Raw genomic sequence first — 21459 nt, 5'->3', positions numbered from 1 at the left:
GTCCACACTTGCTGGAATTTCAGCACACTCCTCCGCATGCTGACATTTTCAGTTGCTCAGCAGTAGAGGCTCTATATGAAGGATAGAAAATGGCCTAATCATCAATAAATAAACAAATACATGGGCATTAATTAATAAAATGATACGTGTTGAGACATAAATCATAATCAAATGCACGAAAACAAAGTCTGTATTATTTTTGTATTTGTGTTATAAGTTGGGTTGTACGTACCTCAATCTAGAGACATAGAAATACATGAATAAATATACAAAAGAAATGTTGAGAAACAGAAATAAATAAATATAAATGCAGAAATATAAATCTGATCAATTACCAATATGTATTTATTGATGCATTGAATTTAATTTCTGCATGTATTATTAATATAGTATTAATTAATTACCACGTTTATTTGGTTATGTCTGCATTGATAACACTAAACCTAATCCTTATCAGAATTTCAACAATTATGTTTTTTAATTAGTATTATTTGTGCAATTTTAGTCCTTCCTGAGTGATACATGGTTTAAAAGCCTTTCTCTCAAAGCAGAACACTTATAATCTCTGTTCTGATTTCTCACCCGCCAACATGTTTCAGATCTATTGAAATTGCCGCAGCTCCTAAAAGCTGCCGTTAGAGGTCACTGAAATGATCGGACTCCTGGATACCTCTTCATAACGCGAACATAGTGAAATACCGAGAACAGATGTCAGAAACAGCTCAGCACTGCTGTGCTGCTTGGCTGTAGGTTCATGTTCACAGCAGCTTGGAGTTGTGGGGCTCGAGTGTACATTAAGGAGTAAAAGGATTTCAAATAGCAGCACAAGAAGCAACTTTCTGTCAAGGACGTGAATTTGGCAATGCATTCCACTTATAGATCCTTAGTTGTGAGTCAATTGAATATAAATCTCAATGAAAGGAACCAGCTTGTGTCTGGATGAATGTGTAGATCTCCGGCCAAGGCATGAAAGGCCTCACCGAGAGGTGGACCGCTTCAGAATGAAGAGACGGAATACAGAGGCCAGTACACATGCTTAGTGGTGGAAGAAGTATTGACATCCTTTACTTCAGTAAATGTTCCAATACCACAATAGAAAACTATTCCATAACATGTAAAAGTCCTGCATTCCTCAGGGGAAAAAAGAAAGTGTTTTGCTTATTGTTACATGACTTGGATGTTTGAGTTTTTACACAAGACGGCTGTTTTCAGATTCATCTGTTGAAGGACGAAAGTTTCCTTTTACAACATTGACAACCGCTTTAGAAACCAGCTATGGTGTTAGCAGTTGGATACACTGAGAGAGTGCTTTTCAAGAAGTGGAAGAAGGAGAAGATCATGTCATCATGTCATCATGACACAAATGAATACTTTTAAATGTTTGTCTTTATATATAAAAATTCAGAAGTATTTTCAGCATAATGTACATAAAAACATCAAAGTAAAAGTACCTATATATAAATGCCCCTGTCGTGTCATGTTATGTTATTATTCATTATATTTTGGGATAATTATTTCTGATACATTAGCATGTAAGCAGCATTAAGTGTAGCTGCTCCACAAGGAGCTACTTTAATACTTTTTGTTATTTGGACCAATTGCATTGTGTCTTATTTTATAAACTGATGTTCATGATTTCTGTGTAAAATCTGGAAGTAACTTAAATAATACCTTTCAGATAAATGTAGTGTAGTAGAAAGTACAGCATTTCCCTCTACAGTACTTTAGTATAAGTACCTCAAAAGTGTACTTAAGTATGGTTCTGAAAGACATACTTAGTTATATTGCAACACCAACAGATAAATTGTGTCAAGAAGTGATTTGATCTTTGGATAGTGTCTGGAGTCTGGACACGGGGTGCTCTTTAAAACGGTGATGCTAAAATCCCCCTTTTTTTATCTTCGCTGTGAGGTAGTCTTTTTAATTTGTCTCTACCTTTGGCGGTAAATGCTCAATGCTTGAGTCAAGATATGAGTGATTGTGGTTAAACACAAGCGCTTCAGGCAAAGTCATCAAAACTAAAAATTACCAGAAAAAAAACATAAAAAGGTAATTGAGCAGATTTTCCTTCACAGATGGAGGTTAACCTCTACCCCTCATGCTCACAACAATGCTGTTTGGTGGGCAATTTTTTCTTTCCACTTTGCAGTATGAGAGTGCATGTTTTTTTTTGTTTTTTTTTGGGGGGTTGGTTGTGCATTGTGCATAGTGTCCCTTTAAAAAGTGACATTTACTGAGCTGAATGATCCAGCTGCAGTTCTAGGGAGGATGTATAGTGTTTCTATTAGAGAGCCACTTCAGCCAGAGCGGCCTGAGCAGCAGTAAAACTATTGTCGTGGGCTGTTAACCAGCATGTGTTGTAAATGAATGGCCCAAATGGTGCTCATTAGTGGTCTCTCCCACACCAGCCACCACATAGGAGAGGGGCTTAAAAGGCCCAGCCCCATGCCAGGAGACAAAACAGGCCCAGTGCAGGAGCAATAGTTGCATTTTTACATTTATACAGATCCACTAATTACCCACTGAAAGGCGGGATCAGGCCTTGTGATGCATGGGATGGCAGGCTGTGAAAAGAAGCATTCCTCTCAGGCAAGGCACTCACATCTCAAAAGTGAACACCAACCCCTGACAGGCTGTGAAAATCTGTCTTGACTTTGCCAAAGTTGTTATACTGTTTCTCTAATTCCCTAAGAGGCATATACAGCGCGGGTCATTTTTCTGCTGCTCGCTGTCAAACTAATTGCACTACATTGTGTTTTTAGAGGGCTTTAGTGGCTGGCTGACTCTCAAACAACAAACCCCTCTGGATGGTCCCAATATGTCTTCCAAATATTCAAGTAATAGCAATATTTTGCATGGTGTTCTGTTTTTTCTCAAACACAGGGAGCCTATTTGTTTCTAGGCTCGGAGCCCTTTTCAAAGATGGGTATATACTAAAATTTTAAAGTGTATCTAGTTGCACAACCGCAGCTGTCAGGGTCTGTGATTGTCTGAGGACAGAAACATCTGCCTCTCTCGGGTATAAAGGCTTAATGCTGTTGTTGAAACAGAAACCCAAAATGAGTTCAGTGTTGTCCACAGACTTCATTGTCAAACAAACAAAACAAAAACTTCTGGGTCGTTTGATGAATTCATGTCTTATTTAACACCAGTGTTTTACTGCAATACTTTGGCCTGTGTAACCATTTTAAAAAGATTCTGTATTTTGCATCGGTGTTCATTGCTTTCAATGCCTTCCACTTCAGTCAACTTGCAAAACAGTTATTTAGTTGATATAATCTACACTCTGTTACACTGTAACATTTGCATTGATGCATGATCATTCAGTCACAAGTATAGACCAATTTATAATATTAACTATGCATTACTACACAACAGTGATCTGTGTAACACTCTGAAGGAAGTATCAGATCCTTTACTGCATTAAACATGGTACTGATATCACGGGAACAATTTCCTTTCAGTATAGAATTCAAAGTACCCACTATGCAGGCAAAATGCCCTCCGTCAGAAGTATTTGATTACATATTGTTTATATGATGTTGGGCAGTATTTTTTTATTTTATATTTTTCAAATCTTAATCTAAAAGTAATTATATACATTTTGTAAGGACTTTCGTGTTTGAACGGTCCGCTACAACCGGAACCTTTGTTATTACACAAAGGTTCCACCCCGGAAGGGTTATTTTGTAGTACATGCTAATAGCTTCTAGCGGAAGGTAAACAGAAATCTTGATCAACATGGCAGAGGTAAACCAACGTTGATAAAACCTTATTTCGTTCGCACGTCAGTGTTGTGTGAACAACTGTTTTCTGGGAGTGCGTCTGATTAAAAAGCTGAACAGTGACAGCTCTCTGGCGGGTTAACGTTAGCATCATGTTTATCGTGACTACTAGCCTTAGTAGTTGTATCACTGTTAAGCTAGGGAGTTCATAACAATCACAAATACGACATTGTCGCTAACGTGTTTTTATTTATTATTTTAACGAGGAGCGAAGCTGCGTAGCGGTAGTTATATCCACTCAGTTAGTTTAGGATTTGAGAAGTGACGCTACGTTAATTGCACATCTGGCTGCACAACTGGACCACAGGGTAACGCACTGGCTCCAGGGAGTAACGTGACATCATAGAAACTTTGCCTCGTGACAGTGTAAAGATGGTAACGCCAGTGAGCGATGACAGTAGTCCTTTACTGCCATTTATCTTCTAAACTCCAACGTTAGCTCACAACAGTTCACACAGCAGCGTTTAAATGCTCCTCCTGTGTACATCAGATGGTGGTCTCGTGCAGGGAAGATTAGTAGACAATGGCAAAATCAATTTCTGATGCCAGAAAATGAATAGACACTCATAATCATACGAGCCATTTAAGTGATATTGAGCATCACCTGGTTGTTAAATGTGTGTAATCTTAAAGTAAGCCTTTGTGAAGATCAGACATTATGACATTACATCTTTGTGAAAAAGAGTATCTCACTGCCGTAGGTGTTTCCCCCCCTTGTTGGTACACATAACACCATGTTTTCATTTAATTAATAAAGAGTATGACAAAAAGATGTGCAATTTGCAGTATGTTATTCTGTAAAGTGGTCAATAAATAAACTGTAGAGATAATTACAAACCTTTGTAACACTCATGATTCTTTTTTTTGTCTTTCCATGAATACATATTTATTTTTTTAAACAGGCCTTACCTCACATGCATGGTGTTCTTCTTTATCAGCACATATGCAGCCATAAGTCTGACCTATCAGTCAATTATAAAGTTGAAAAATATAACATATTTAACATACAACAAATACTTTTTTTTAAGATTGTAAAGAATATTATTTCACTAGCCAAAAGTACAGCAGAAGATGTAAGAAATTAAACTATAATAGTGCGTATTAACATGTCATTTTATTCCAAGTTGTTTTTTTTAACATCGTTATGGTTTACATATAACAAGTGATACTTTATTAAAGTCTCACAGCGCTTTCAACAGTTTTTATTCTTTCAGCTTGACTCTACGTGATATGAAAATAAAGTTACCGTTAATGAAACCTGCTCGGTGATGAATAGACAGAGGGGTGTTGTATCAATGTATAATCATATTAATAATTGCCATCTCCTGTACTCACAGACCCACAGCTTGCAGGACATGAGGCAGCAGGCGGCCGTCGCTGCCAAAGTCTTCATTCAGAGAGATTACACCAACGGCACCGTGTGCCAGTTCCAGACCAAGTTCCCCTCTGAGCTGGAGTCCCGGGTAGGACGCACCTCCTTCAGACACGACTTGTTCAATCACGGTGTCACATTGATTTGGTGAAAATGGGAACTCCATGTGTCCATTACATCCATCAGACACTCGCTTGTCTTGCGGATGAGACACTGGTGTTTAGACTGGTTTAAGGACTACACTGGGGAGGACGAGCCGATATGACCGACACATAAAATGTCTCGGGAATCATCCACAATTTGAATAGATTTAAAAAAAAAAATTTAAATCCTTCATGCGAAAGATAGTTAAGAAAGAATAACAAACAGGGCTGCATGCGAACTTCTGTTGCACATACAGTAGCACTGGTGCTACAGAGATTGACAGTTTTGTTGCACAGGCCTCAAAATAAAATCTGTTAAAGTATCAAAGTAAGACAGCTGCAGTTTGAGAGCGTTCAAATTCTGAGCTGGGTGGCGTGGAGCAGACAAAAATACAATTTCCATGACAATATATAGAACTGAGAAAATGCAGTCATTGTTTTAAATAGATGTATTTATTTCTGCATATAGCATGGGTGTGGGGAGCAGTTGTGCTGAGGGGGCTATAGCCCTGTAATATAAAGAAAAACTATAGTGTTTCCCCTTTCTTACTGCGATACAGGCTGTATGTATTTGTGGTGGGACAGAGGATTTGCTTTGTTTATATCTCTTCATAATCATATACCCTATAATAGTTCATTGTTAGATTCCTTGTGATGAAGATTCTATGGCACATGAAAACATTGAGGAGTACAATCCAGTCATCTAACACATGAGGTTACTGCTGTTACTGCTGCTGTGCACCGACGCTGTGGGCAATTTGTACACTGTGGTGTGTGATTTGATTCCAGCTCTTGATTATAAAATAGAGCTGGCAACTAGAATTTGACAACTTGAAACTTGCGAGAAATGTCTTTAAACGTCGCTGCATTTTTATGAAATAAAACGATAATCTGGCCTCATGTCACATCAGTCGCTCACTCCTTCCTCCTCTCTTTGCACTTGTAGACAACTGCCCTACAACAAACAAGCGTGCACACGCACACACACACACACACACACACACACCCATACACACACACATACACACAAACACACACACAGCCTCACCTCAATCAAACTGTCTCACACACAGTCATGGAACAGGTGCTTCAGCAGTATTTTCATGCATATTCAGTTGCAGCCCTCATCAGGGTCGTCATAAAAAACGTTCCAAAAATAATGGTTGGTATGAAACTTTTACATTTTTTTTTATTTTAATCTGTAAAAGACAACCAAACACATACATATCACCCAATGGGGCACCCACGCAGGTATGTGGTCATGTGACTTCAGGTCAATCAGTTTCAGTCAAGTCTGTTAACATCCCGACCAATGGAAAGACTTCAGCATTAAGAATTGTATTACCTGTATGTATGAGGCAGCCAGTCCTACTGCGAGACATTTCAAAGAAATGAAACTTTTTATACTGTAGCCATAGAAATGATTTAAGTGAAGGAAGTCCAGCCAAAGAGGTGCTGATAAAAGATACAAGTTTAATGACCCAGACTATTGTCGATTTTCATTTCGGAGCAAAAATATTACCGTGGCTGCAAAAGAAAATAGAGAATGAATTAAACATTATAATTTCACTTAATGTTCAAGAAAACAGTGCTGAAATGGAGCATTTATCACAGCAAACTAAATTACCTAGACTGTGGCGGCCCGCCATAGTTTCACAATGAACTGAAAATGTTGGTACACTTCTCAACGGGTGGGGTTCGCACAGTCTGTCTGGGGGATTCAGCTCAGCGGGTCAGGGGCGGGCGCTCGGTGTGGGAGGATCCCCTCCTGGGACCTCGTCGACCATATTTCCTCAGTGGCGCCGCAACCGGCTCTAGGTTGGCTTCTAAAGGCCCGGGGTGAGGTGTGGGGGGGGGGGCATGAGGTTTACAGCACCGCTCCACACTTAGTGCTGCGCTCTCTCTCTCTCCGGTGTCCTCAGCCTGCACCACTGTCGCCAACCCGTCTTGAAACACGGACCCCTGTCTGGTTTACTCATGCTCTGTGGGTGTCACTTTTTTTTTAGGAGCAGGCATCGGCAGTGATGTGGAGGAGGAAGAGCAGGTCGCTGAGACCCAACAGTCCCTAATGCCACATTAAAGAAGATGCCAGCCAAAAATACTGTTCAGAGTTCACAGGACAGAAGGCTTCAGTTTTTAAATGTGTGCACCACATGAAACGAGCAGCCTCAGAACACTTAAACCGCTCATGGTGGTTTATTGGCACTTCCCTCTTGATTGGGTGGTCTCCCATGTTTTCCAGTAGGATTCAGTTCACCCAGACGCACTGAACTGCCGGACAAATGAAGACCGCTCCCTCCTTTGGGAGGGTGAAAGCTCAAGTCTCCTATCAACATTACTTCCCATGTATATTTTTTTATGTTTTACTGTAATCCCACTTTAAGAAATATGCAGTGTTATGCCAAGCTGTTCAGCGGCTTCCATTTTTCATTTATGTCTCTTTGTACGATGTTTGCAGAACCTCATGTTGAAATATCGCTCCAGTTCCTTTCAGCCTGTGTTTGGTTTCACCATGCAGTTCAGCTCTTTTGCTGAGGTTTGCACGCTGTAACATCATCATTCTTGCAAATAACTATCTAAGGCTGCGGATTATATTATTTTTGGTAGTTGGTTCCTGTCTTAAGGCTTTTGGAGAATTGCACCAAAGAACTGGGAAAACACTCAGTGTTCTTAATGCATTTGGCAGCTAGATCGTCAAACTGCTCAAGAGAGTTTAATTTATTGAAGGCCGACGTTGTTTACTAACCTTCCGTCTAATATGTATTTTCATCATCATATTTAGTGGTCGTTACATTTAAACCTTGGGAAGGTAATATATTTTAGAAATATTAACTTTTTTTCACATCCCCACAGCCTTCAATAGATCGAAAAATCTGCAAAAAAAGAAAAAAATGTACGGTATCTGTGGCTGTCACACTCATTGAGCATTACCAGAGTCTTCCATAAGCTATTAGCTTTACAGCTGTATGACTGATAGCCATGTTTGTTTGTATTTATAATTTGGGGGAGTGGCTTTGGAGGGATTTAGCGACTTTTGGAGCTAATGCTGCAGTTACTTTCATTGGAAAAGAGAAAAGAGTGGGCTGGGTTTTTCTTCTTTTTTATTTTTTATCTAGCTTTCTCTTTCTGGTTCCTCCAATGTTTCCTTCCCTAGCTTTAAGATAAATCCCTCATCCTCACTTGAATTTGTAAGCCCTGTTCAGCCGTGCATTCCCATCTTAACATTTTTGGAACGCTAGACATAATGGAAAGACGTTCAGACGGCGAAATGTGGTTTGAATCGGAGCCTTTGAATCGGAAAATTAGAAGGAGAACAAAGGCTCTCGATGGCGGCAATCAAACGCGCCTTAGACCACTGACGTGTTGGAGCTCGTTGTTGCATTCCTCGGTCACAGGGGAGCAGAACATTGGAGGGTTTACAGAGGCTCAGGAGGCCCTCACAGGCTCCACTTCTGGTCTGGAGGCTCCTTCTTTTCCCCCCTCAGTATCATCACCAGATCCACTCTGGACACCAGCGTGGATCTGGTGTCGACAGCCCAGTCAAAACGGCCTTCGAGTCCAGCAGTTCTTCCCCCTCCATCCGTCTTCCCCGCAGCAAGCCTCAGTTTGAAGGAATTTGTGAGAAACAAGGATTTGATTATCAGCCAGTCTTGGCTACAGTTGGAAGCTGTCTGCAGTCTGCAGAACATCAGAGATATGTCTTTATCTTAGTCAAGGTGTGCCTGTGCCAAGGATCAACATTCCTTCCTGGATTGTCACTGTGTGTGTCCTGCTTTCAGTCCTGTCAGTTCTTAAGTGAAAACATTCACAGAGCATTTTGCCAAGGCATCCCAGTAATTCCAGTACGGGAAGGTGGCCCAGCAGTCCCATGATGTATGACCAGCCCAAGAAAATACACCTCCTCATTTATCTAGAGAAGGAACGAATGGAAGAAAACAATCTGGTGCTAGACGAGTTTCCACTCGGATATCCCAACAGAGACAGAAAGCTCTCAAACACTTCCAGTCCAAGTCTACATTTGGCTCTGTGCCTTGCCAAAAGGTTTTAACCCTTTGATCTTTCTTCATGTTTCATGTGTTTCAGATCGACAAGCAGCAGTTTGAGGAGACGGTGCGGACGCTGAACAACCTGTACGCCGAAGCGGAGAAGCTGGGAAGCCAGTCGTACATTGAAGGCTGCCTGGCCTGCCTCACGGCGTACATCATCTTCCTGTGTATGGAGACTCACTACGAGAAGGTGAGAGACGTTTCACCTGTGGAGCACTTTACGGCCTTGCATCACGAACGAGAGCAAATGAAGAAAACGGCGTGTAAAAGGCTACGCCACGTGCAAGCTTTGATGCTCGCAGTACTATCCGTGTGAACTGGTTACCTACGCCGATGATGTCGGGTCTGGGCTGGGCCTTTTCGGGGCAGGTGTAACGGGAACCGCAGCATTTTACTTGACGTAAAAACTATCGATAGTTCTCTTCATTTTGAATTACCGGTATAGGAAGGAGAACAGGGCGCGGTTTACATGGTTGCAATTGACAGATTTCTGCTTGCGTTTGCAACCAGAGTGGTCGCTCTCTGGAGCCTTGTGATTCTTTAGAACTATTTAATAGCAATGAGTGTCAATCATCTTATTGCTGTAGTTAGAGGCATCTTCAAACCTGCCTCTCTGAAAAAAATCAGAGGGCCCTCTCCTAACATGGAGGCCCATAAATCAACCAAAAGCAAAAATGACACATACATCAACAGAACTATATACAGATTATACAAGCAAACAGATGGTAACATATTAATGTGAGCCATGTGGGCATTTCTGGAAACAATTTCTCACCACTACATAATAGTCTGTGGTACACTACCATTCAAATATTCTGAATCACCGTAGCGCAAGACAAATTGTGGTGTAAGAAAAGTGTAAATGTTCTACAAGCTGTTACAGGAGACATTCTTCATTTAAATTACCTTGAGTCATGTCATACAATATACAAATCCACTGAGCTTCACAGTGAAACGGTAGTCAGTGGTGGATCACTTGAGTTGGGAAACAAAATGATTGTTTTCTATGAAGTGAGGAGCAACAGGAGAGGTATTATCGGCATGCCTGATTTGATATGGCTGTTCATTATGTAGTTGTTCTGTTGTTGTCCATATTGGTGTGAAATTGTTCTAGATTTGCCCTTAAGGTCTGTTTCCTAAAGGAGCCGTGTGTAGGATTTAGTGGCATCTAGTGTTTTGGTTTGTCCGTTCTGGGCTACTGTAGAAAAAATGGCGGTGCAACATAACAGACTCCGTGAAGAGGACCCGCTCCCTATGTACTGTAGATGTAAACGGCTCATTCTTAGATAACAAAAATACATCAATTCTTAGTTTAAGGTCAATTAATCTCCTTAAATCATGAGTACCCTAAGATGAATGAAATTATTATTATAATAAGGTGATTGTTTTTTGTTTTTTATTACTGCAAAGTGTATTTATTTAAACTTTATTTCGCCTTACTAAATAAAACTAAGCAAACGCGTGTGTTGAACCTTTCCAATCCAGTTTCACAGTCGCACACCAAAATAGTTTCAAGATCCGAAATAAATCTGGTAAGATTGCAAGACCCAACAAACTTAAAAACAGAATGGCTTCAACACTGATCAATTCATTTTCAACTATTTTGTATTTTAAATCAGATCTGTCTGTCCGAGAAGCACGCTCAACAAAGCTCGCAATAGAAGACAGAATAGAGACGGAGCACAGCTTCTGAAAACCACAACAATCAGCGCCACAATGTGCAACCGAGGGCTGAGACGCAAACAAAATACCTATAGCTACCTGAAAGCATGAGATTTCAGCACAGGGTGGAGTTGGTAACTAAAATGATGATGGCGGATGATGATGATAAGGTTAGCTGTTAGCAAGCTGATTGTTAGCTATGTGTTAGCAAGCATCTGGTAGAGAGGCACGTCCAAAAGATGCACCCACATTTCTGGTCAGAATGAGATACACACCTTTATGAAAGACCAGGACATCAACAGGTTTCTGGAAACACGCAAATATCGCCAAGCCAACCTTTTCAAGAAGGTGGTTGAAGGAATGAAGCGGGAGGCTGTCTTTGCCACTGGCTTAAATGCAATATTAGTGGAATATTCACTTTTATTAGCCATGTGAACAGCTTAATAGGAATATTGCCTTTTTTTGGAATACGGGTAATAACCGGAATATTTTGTGCTTGTAAACGTAGTCACTTATTCCGGGTTTGCCATCCATTTGAAGACATGTATGTGTAACTGTGATTGCTGTGCCCTTTTTAGGTTTTGAAGAAGGTCGCAAAGTACATACAGGAGCAGAACGACAAGATCTACGCACCACGAGGCCTCCTGCTCACCGATCCCATCGAGAGAGGCCTGCGAGTCGTATCCTACCAAAAAGTGTCATAGCCGGGAAACACTTTGTTCTCTTCACTCAGCTGGAACTTTTCCTCAACCTTAACTGTTGAGCCTTGTGTAACTTTAGAAAGAATCTGCTAACAATGACCCCTGAGGCACGGTTCAGACGGAGTGTTTTTTAGCAGCCTGTTGCGGCTTTTTGTGATTGTTTTCAGCAACCGTTACGTTACTGACCGCCTTGCTTTTTTCCCGCCCTGTGGTGACTGTTAACTATTAGGAAGCGCACAGTTCATGGTTTGTGTTACACTTGCATGAGCACTCATTTGGTGTTTGACTTAAACTTAAAAGAAAGGGTTTTCTGTCTGATGGGGCCTGAATTACCGGAATGTTCAGGCATTTATATGACTCAAACTCAGATCGGCAATCATACAAACAAATTACTCACACAGTCGAGGTTTAAATGTTTTTACAATAAACCAAAAAAAATCTTGACTGAGCGTGTCCGGCAAAGAGGAATGATAAGTTGAATATTTGGGGTAACTTAAATGTGTTAATGATACCCTGAGATCAGGAAATGTGAATGGAATCCCACCACAGCTTCAAGTTGAACAAGGAGCTTTCACAATGACCTAATAGATGAAGTGATTTACGGGCCTTCTGCCCCCATCACGTCTTACCCTCTAACTGCTGGTTGAAAATGGAAAGCAGCAGTCCGATCAGCTTACAGGAAATCCAACGCTATGTAGGGATACCCTGTAAAAACACCAGATAAAAGTTACTATGTAATCCATAGCATCTGTGTAAAATCAGCGGGTGCGCCAACATCCTGGCTGTGCCAGCGAGTGTGTGTGTGTGTGGGGTGACTCAACATCTCAATTAATTGTAACTGGGCGGCAATGGGGGATTAGGGATAACAAAATATGACTGAAATTGTTCACAGCTGAGCTTTGTTCCTTCTCTCGCCCAGGACTCTGTAGCGTTGGCAGTGATCTGGATTATTTCTCCGACACTGTCGGGCTGCTGTGCTGACTTTGGCACAGGAGCGCCGGCAGATTGACAGGAATGTCTCACCTGAACCGATGTGACTGCTCAATAGTACCAGTATTTACATTCCCTTTAAGTCTGAGCGAGCCTCCACAGATGGCACAAAAGTCAGAGGTTCGCAGCCGAGCAGCCTTCGTGCTGGACCCGCAAGCCAAGATGTGGCAAGTTTCAACCTTGGGCCGGCTTCACTAACGCGAGTATGAACCTAGCTTGAGGGGTTGAAGTCCTTTCCAAGCCCCCAGGGGGGTGAATCAAATTTAACACAGTGGGCAAACATTGGAAGCTTCTGGGTCCGTCCCGTGATGCCTTTGTCCCAAAAACACCGTTCACATTGACTTACATTGAGTAACAAACGTCTGTAAATCAGCAGATCTTTTTTTTTTTTTTTGTAAGGTGAATCAACCTCAGGAATAGCCCTAATTAAATCATTAGGTCATCAAAGTTATAAATGGCACTTATAGCCGATTCCAGTGTTATTTTTCATCTTCTGTTCATGTGAATGAGCCAGAGGCCAAGTACTGGGAAGCGGGGTTACAGGAAATGCTAGTGAGTTCAATCCGTGGGCTGTGGCCTGACCAACAGTTTTTTTATTCTGAAACACTAAAAGCCAGAAAAATTTCCAATTGGACTGAAAACCCATTGATCTGAAAATAAACATTTTCCGTGCAAAACACAGCAGCATGGCTAATTATTATGCCAAGTTACCTGCTGCCTTCCTTGGTGGGGGTGCTTAGGTTTAGGCATGAGGAGTGAGATTAGTTAGGTTTACGGTAAGAACATCAGGGTTAGCCAAATCATGCCAACAAAATCATGCCAACAATCTAGTCAAGTCTAGCAAAATGTAAGTCAGCTACTGCAACGAGCAACAACCACAGAAAGGATTGAAGGCAAGATGCTGTTACCACAAACACGTCCTCTGTTTCATGCTCTGTTGATGAATGTAAAAACACGCTCAATAGCTGCAGTATCATTATAGTTTGTATTTTCTTGAAGACAAATTTCAGTTGGCTTTTAGTTGAATGTAAAATTAGTCCGACCTTGCTTTAAATGTTCTTCCTTGACTGAATCCTGTTCAGATTGAGGTTACCATGTTTGAAGAGAGAAGCCTGACAAGATAAAAATTGCCATGGTGAGTCTGGTCAATAATATTCTATGTATAACGACTTTAACACTTTCTTTCTAGTACAGATTTGTTGCTGGGCTGCTAAGTATGTACAACACAAACACGCACACGTTTTTAAAGCGCACAAATACATTTTTTCTAATTATGAGTCGCATTCAGCGCAAAGAAAAAGTGCTGGCGTCAAAGAGCGGTAATAAAAGAGGGCTCACTCTTTGTGTACCATTGCTTTCATGCAGAATGCCTCGTCTGCATTCAAAGCTAAATCCCACATCAATGTTTAAAGCCTCTTCATCTGTGAGTAATAGTGGTTAACTGCTTTACAGTCAGGAGAGCTGTTTCATAAAGCATTTAAAGGATTTCTGCTTACTTTATGACTTCACATTGCAGAGAACTCTGTGTCATTTGCCTCACTGAAGGCTATAAAATATGCACATGGACAACTGTCGGAGTGCTGCTGTCCAGCGCACATGAACAAGCCAAGCAGCAGCTGAACCCAAACAGTGATTAGGCGTTCTTTGAGCACAGCACACACCAGCAAATCTGATTTCTTTCTCAAATCAGATCTTTAGACAAAGTACTCGGATGGTATTTGTGTGCCCAGACATCACCGACCTATCATTATAGGTTGTTGGGGTAACGACGTAGGCGTGAGTAACTACGTATCTACGCTGATGATGCTCCTTTATAACCAGGAAACATTCGCCCTCGAAACAAACTTGCTGTCAAATCGCGGAGCAGAGCGGCTGGTATACATTTCGAGGGGGGAAGCAGCAAAAAGTGAGAGCAGAGTGAAGAAGAAAATGCCAGCAGGCAATTTATTTCGACGTCTGTCCACAGACTGTTCTCCAAATGTGGTTTGGATCTGATTTTATTTATTTTTTTACTGTCCAGACTTTCTAAAATCAATCAATCTGTGGCTCAGAGGTAGAGGGAGTCATCTCCTTAACGGTCCACATGTTGAAGTGTCCTTGGGCAAGATACTGAACCCCAAATTGCTCTGTGCATGAATGTGCATCCGTTTAGATTATATTACAGTCATTTAGCAGACGCTTTTATCCAAAGCAACTTACAATTCAGTATCTATCTACCGTAGACGCAGCTACGGGAGCAATTTTGGGGTTAAGTGTCTTGCTCAAGGACACATTGACATGAGACTAGCTGGAGCCGGGGATCGAACCGCCAACCCTCTGATTAAAAGGCGGCCACGGTCACTGATCCTGATAGGCAGGTGGCACCTTCATGCTGACATGATGTGCACAGCTCTTTGAGTGGTCGAAAGACTAGAAGGGCGCCGTATACACGCAAGTCCATTTACCAAGTCCATGACAGAAAAGTGATTTGAGCTGACCTGTTGAGCTCGAATCAAACTATCACATTGTTTACTTTGCTGGCCGCCAGGGTTCTACCACATTGAAGTCCTGTGGGTGGAAGTGGGAGAGTCGGCCCTCATCAGTGAGATACTTGTATTTATCTCCATCAACCAAACACAAACTGTTGCAGATACTCTTTTCTCTTTTTACATTATTATTGTTTGCATATTTTATGTTGTTGATGCGACTGACTCTTCTAGGGAGCCAAAGAAAGCAACACCAGCAAAACAACTGCAGATCCCATGACGTCAGCTTGTCTCTATGACTGAGATGCTAACCAACCCCTTGGTAGATGTTTTTAGATGAAGCACCTTAAAATAAGAGACTTCTACATTGTACACACCTTTAATTATCTGCTCATTTTGTGAAGTCTTTGGACAAAAATATAGAATGCAATGCAGACGGACGAGAGGAGAGACGGCAGCAAGAGTGAGACAAATTGAGAGTTGTGGCATGAAAATATAACGTGAGCAGAACATCACAAGACAAACGGCAACAAAGTACTTTGTAGGTATTCATTTGGGAAAATTTGCATATAGCCCTTCATGTAGGCACTGGCAGCACATAAACTTCCTTCCGTTCCTACCTTTCACAATAAAAGCCATAGAAATGTACGTTGATCTTGCACATTTTAACTGTGTGACAGCTATGGCGTAATTAACGGTGCTGAGAAAATGTCTAGTGTGTTTTTAAACTTTGCTGCTTGCAGGCTGTCATGCAGTCTACTATTAAAGGATTATCTTATCTTATCTTATCTTACTAAAGTCTGTCGACAGCAATGTAAGAAAGGTTCCCAATGCAAAGGCTTTTAATTCCTAGAGATACTGTATCTGCATTGTGATATAATAGGCAGGACAGTGTCCACAGATGGCTTTGATATACCTGCAGATCTTTCACGATCATTGCCTCAAGAGCACGGCTCATCTCCCATAAATTGTTTCAATCTCTGTCACAGTAAATCCCTTCTTTTTCCTGCGGTGTACTGAGGGGAAGTTTGTTTTCATGGTGTCATCCTGGGATGTGCTGGGCCCAAAATCATACTGAAAAGTACTTTGCATAGACGCTGGTTGGGGCCCAGTCTGCACCGTAGCGTAGACACCACCGTCAGGCAAAGTAAGACATACCCCATAAATATTTCACCTGTGGGGATTGTTGTGTTTGGCAAGTGATTTGAGACCATCCACCCCTGTGGATGGATAACCCATTGGCCTATTACCGTACAGAAGCATATAGGGATTTATCTTCTCATTTGAAATTCCTGCTGAGCGCCTGGACACATAAACATGTCCTATTGAGGAATGTAAACCCAGGACTTTTATAAGTAGCTGTTGAAAGAAAAGTGCATTGGAGCTTTGCCATGGTCAAAGACAAACCACAGCCAGCGAGCAGACAGTGTATCCATCCTTCCCAGAGTTTAAGCCTCTTTATCCTGCCATGGTCTCTTCTTCTCTGTCTCCTGCCGGCTCAGACTGATACACCCCAGTATCAAACAGAAATGAGCCTTTTATTAAAGATCTTATTCGGCCAATAAGTCGTCATTTATGTGGAAACACCCCCGGGTCTGAGCCTTAGTCCAACCACTGCATCATTTTTGAAAAAATGGGCAAGGAGGAGCTGAGAGATTTAACTACGCCCACTTTCGTTGGCGAAGGCTTCGATGCCAAACATGACGGCTACTGTAGCTTGAAAATATAATACGAGGCGCTGAATTTGATTAATTTACTGTTTATCAATCACGAACGAGACAACAACACGACCCCCCGCGGCCCCTCTGCCTCCCTCCCCACAGCTGTGAGGCCACCTTGCTGAGAGGCGAGCTGTTGACAGCTTCGAATACGGCCGCAGCTGTAGCAACTCCAAATTTAGCTTTGTTCATCTCACAGATGTAATGTTATGGAGCAGGGACCTGGCGTTTTTCTGTAACCAGTGAAAAGATAGCGTGAAAATATGGCGGAATCAGCAAGCTAACGTTAGCTAGCTAATCACCCAGCCGCTAAATGAGAACAATTCAACTTAATGCTTCATCTACACACTCTTGTCACAGCGTTGGAAAGCTAGCTGATAGTTTAATTTGCACTCCAGTCTGATTTGAGGGTGTAGACATTTTTTTTGTGTTCATGAAGTAGATTAAAAACATGTTTAAGTGTGCTGTTAGTAATAAAGGTGCCATGTGTAATGCCTAGCAACATGCTCCAAACAGATAGGGTGCAGTCAACGCAAAATACCAATACGCAATATTGAACCACACCACTAAAACTCACAAAAAATATCAAAATAACAATGCTATCTCAGACTATAGTTTACATTAGCCATATTCCAAAGTGGCAGAAACGGAAAAAACAACATATTTTCGATTCGTCCTCCCTAAAATTCTGGGCAGATCTTACACATTGCATTTTTGAGCTCCTTCATAATCATATAACAGCTTCCCCTTTTGCCAGTTCACCAACTTCAGGCCTGTAAATAATCTGCAGTGAAACCTCCCTGTCTCTGCTATAAGGACACCTATAGTTCAGAAGAATATTTTTTCAAACCCATTCATACGGTGATGCTGGGGCTACCATGCAAGGTGCCACCTGACCATCAGGACTACATAACCATTCACAGACACAACCGTTTTGGGGTCAAGTGTCTTGCCCAAGGACACGTCATGGAACAGCGGAGCCGGGGATCGATCCGCCGATCCTCGGCTTGAAGGACGACCCACTCTAACACTGAGACACAGTCACCCCCGATTATTTAAAGATGGGGAGCATTGTCCGCAAAACTACTCAAGCCTATTCTAGATAAGCTACTCAAATAACAGAAAGGAGAATACAATATGCATTTTAATCCAGGATCTGGGTTTTTATTTTTTCACCTTCTGATGTCAGTATATACCGTACGGTCCTCGGCTGTGGTACGGGCCGGCCATGCCCTCGCCACCACAGACAGCACCAGGCACAACGCTGACTTTTTACATTGGGCCGATCTAATTATTGAGGGGGGTTACAAGCGTCCCCCTCCCAATTTGGACTGATCTTTGTTTTTGTTGAAATCTGATTGGCTGTCGTTTCCATCTTGAAGGTGACCAACCGGGACCAGTGTTTCTAGCTCATCTCGGCTTTCTTTTTTCTTTTCTTTTTTACTTTATTTAATTTATACAAAATCTACAGATCTACAAATACACACATGATTCACAAGTACAGACATGAAAAGACAAATACAAAAAAAAGTGCTGTGTGCTCGGCTTTCCCGGGCCGCTCTTGTTTTGATCCAGCTCAGTGACGACGCGCTGCTACACACTAATGAGGCACGTGTCAGGAAGACGTCCTAAAGAGTGTGAAAGGTCCTCAGCGTCATCAGATTGTCTTTATACCAAGAAAAACTGTATTAGCGTTAAAACTACTGCCCCAAACCTTTCTTCTGAAGCCCTCCGTGACCTCACATGTAAGGCTTCTCCATCTCAAAGTCCTAGACCGGATATCAGTCCCAGGGCGTCCCTGCTGTGCACCGATGTCAGTTAAAAAGTATTTGCACAGCTTTGTGTTTTTTTTCCCCCTCCAAATTATTTATGTTGTTTTAGTTGAATGAGCTACTATTTAAAAAAAATCATCACGTGTCTGTCGAGCTTTCCTTCCCCATTGTGGCTGAAGGCCTAGCTGGCTTAAATCAGGTTTTTTGTTTTTGTTTGGCTGGGAGCCTCCCAGGTGGAGGGCTGAACAGCATGATGGATCAGCCTCTAGTGGGACGACTGCACTGTAGGAAAACCAGACTTGGCCCGGACGGCTCCTGACTGCCTAGCGTTCGTTCAGATGCAGAAGCGCCGCTTGGTGAGCCGGCATCTCGTCCAAAAGATGTTCTGCTCCTGACGAGGTGTTTGTTTGGCCCCGTGTACAAACTCGCTGCTTAGCCACAGCACGCTAAAAGAAGCCCTCAAACAAAGTCAGTGAATTAGGCTGCACACACGAGAGCATTTAGTGTCAGTGGGGAATGTGGGACAAGGCAAATGCATGAATGTTGTTCATCTTTATTTTGTTCTTCTTTTACTTCTCTGTAAATACTTTTTTTCCTACCTGCCTTTTTAACAGTACAAACTACATTTTTTACCGTACAGCACTCTGGTCGACATATATTCACTCATTCTTTATAAATACCTGACAGAACAATACCTGCTTTTGTTAGTACCAAAGACTGATGCTCTCACATGCAGTGTCTCTGTGTACGTGTGCTACACATCTCTTAGTTTGACTGGTCGCGTGAGCCAGGCCGCTCTGCAGTGCTCTGCTTGTGGTGAGCCAGCAAACAAAAGTCTCTAAGTTTATACGTAGTAACGTTATCATAACTGCATTGATATGAAGAGCATGTTTGTTGTACTAATCTATCTGTTTCTGTTTCAGCTGTTTGTCTGAGCAGAGCTACCAGGTCCACAGCAGCCCAGCACCAGTACCCACCTCCCAGAGGACCTCCGTCCACCCACCCAGACCTGCACCCTTAATACTGCGTCTCCACAATCTAGTCCTTTCCACTAACTATCATGTAGAGGAGCATCCTTTGTGGCCAAGTTCACTTATTTAACTATTATTTTGTCATTATTTGTGACGTGACTTTCCCCGTGCATTAAACGAGGGTCGTTATTAGGTTGGAGAAAAACTAATTCATTTACACAATTTATTGACAATCTTTTAGCCATGAGTCATTATATCCTTTAATTTGGACTGAAAACAACTTGAACTTTTGTATGTTTCTTTTTGGACACTCCTTTTTGAATAATTAAGCCAACTGACAGGGTAACTTGTTTTTAGAAGTCTGGTTATTACAGTTTATTTGCTTTATTCTTATTTGTGTATTCTTGCAGGGAAGTTTGGTAGTTTATCATCTTTCCTGCATGTGTACTTTGTAGCGTTTGACCTTAACTGACATCGCTTTGTCAGGATCCAAACATTCCAGTCCAACAGACTGTAACGTACTTCTTTTATTTATGAAAGAAAAGCCAAAACCTGTGCTCGCTCTGCATTTAGCATGTGATATTAATAATGGTACTTACTGTTCATTTTTGACTCGTGTTGAATAAGCATAAATTCATATATTGTGAGGTTGCCTTCGATCGAAGTAATCAAAGTGCTCTTGTTAGTTGACAGTGCCTGTGATGGTTTTGAATGTTGCCTTTGTCAAAGTCTAAAGGGCTGGTCACCCCTGAGTTTTCCACAGATCTTAATTCATTCCAATGGAATTTTTTTTCCACTAGCAGTGGATTTGCACCGTCAAATCTAGTTCAACCTGCTCTGTTGAAGTATAAGCGGTTCCACAAAAGAACAATGGTTTGCAGACAGTAAAGAGACTGGAGTCAATGGTGCAAATATGTCCTTTGAATAAGCTGTCCCGTGAGCAGCTAGGGGGGAATCAACAGAGCAGTAGAGGGAACATCTCCAGCGGTGAGGTTAGCTCCAGAGTGTTGCGTTAGCTCACCAGCTGCAGCACTGCCCCAGCTAGCCCTGTGGTTATAGTCACTGGAGCTACGTTAGCTAGGTTCTAAAAGCAAACGCAGATTAGTTTCACTGCACCTCTTTCTGGAGTGACCAGACCTAAACTGTGAAATCATGTCAGTCAGAACTTGGCTTTGTTCACTTATTGCTGACAAGCATCTTAAATAAGATGATGATATGTCATTGAAACCTTAACAAAGGTTGAAGAAACTGTAGTGCGTATGGCTGTACAAGTATATCGATTTCTGAATGGCATAGCTGTTAGAACAAATATCTTGATTTCTAAATATGTAAATAAAATTGTATTCATAATGTTTTGATTTAGCTCATACTTTATTTAGCTGGACTTCTGTTAATTAGACTTTTCTATGTTCTGTTTCTCAGTTGAAATCCAACATGTTATGAATGTATAACTTGTATGCTAACAAATAAAATGTGTACATATTTTACATCATGCTGGCTTCTCTTATTGCACCTTTTATGCTGCCGTTGACTGCCTGCTGACTGCTCACTCACGACTCTTAACGGGCCGCTAGCAGTCGCTAGTGTTAACACAGCGGAACCCCAGCCGCTGACCAGAGACACGGTAGGGGAAACCGTTAACAGTGTGTCCGGGGGGCTGTTCGCCCACTTTTATCATTGTGGACGTTGTGTTTGGCTAACAACTAACGGAGCTACACACACAGTTGCTCTTTTACCTTTTTATTGGACATCAACCTCGCGCTAACGCACGTACAGACGAAAATTGACTTAAAGCCTAAATAAAGGTTTCAAGTTGCAGTTAAGCTGGTTGTGT

The 21459-nt window shown here is 41.7% G+C and overlaps 1 protein-coding gene across 1 annotated transcript; it reads left to right on the top strand.

The window, feature by feature from the left end:
- The first annotated feature begins 3681 nt into the window (after positions 1-3681).
- On the top strand, positions 3682-21112 carry LOC137867475 (golgin subfamily A member 7-like). Its single transcript, XM_068704086.1, has 6 exons — positions 3682-3750; positions 5123-5248; positions 9384-9536; positions 11587-11688; positions 13782-13834; positions 19578-21112. Exons 1-5 carry the CDS (start codon positions 3742-3744, stop codon positions 13821-13823), a joined length of 432 nt encoding a protein of 143 aa, XP_068560187.1. The 5' UTR covers positions 3682-3741; the 3' UTR covers positions 13824-13834; positions 19578-21112.
- The last annotated feature ends 347 nt before the right edge of the window (positions 21113-21459 follow it).

The sequence above is a fragment of the Cebidichthys violaceus genome, unplaced genomic scaffold (genome assembly GCF_023349555.1).
Source record: "Cebidichthys violaceus isolate CVI_PGR_0920_01 unplaced genomic scaffold, fCebVio1.0.p SCAF_9, whole genome shotgun sequence".
NCBI classification, from domain to species: Eukaryota; Metazoa; Chordata; class Actinopteri; order Perciformes; family Stichaeidae; genus Cebidichthys; species Cebidichthys violaceus.
Note: the sequence above shows the minus strand (reverse complement) of the source record. Positions and strands in the feature narration are given on the sequence as shown.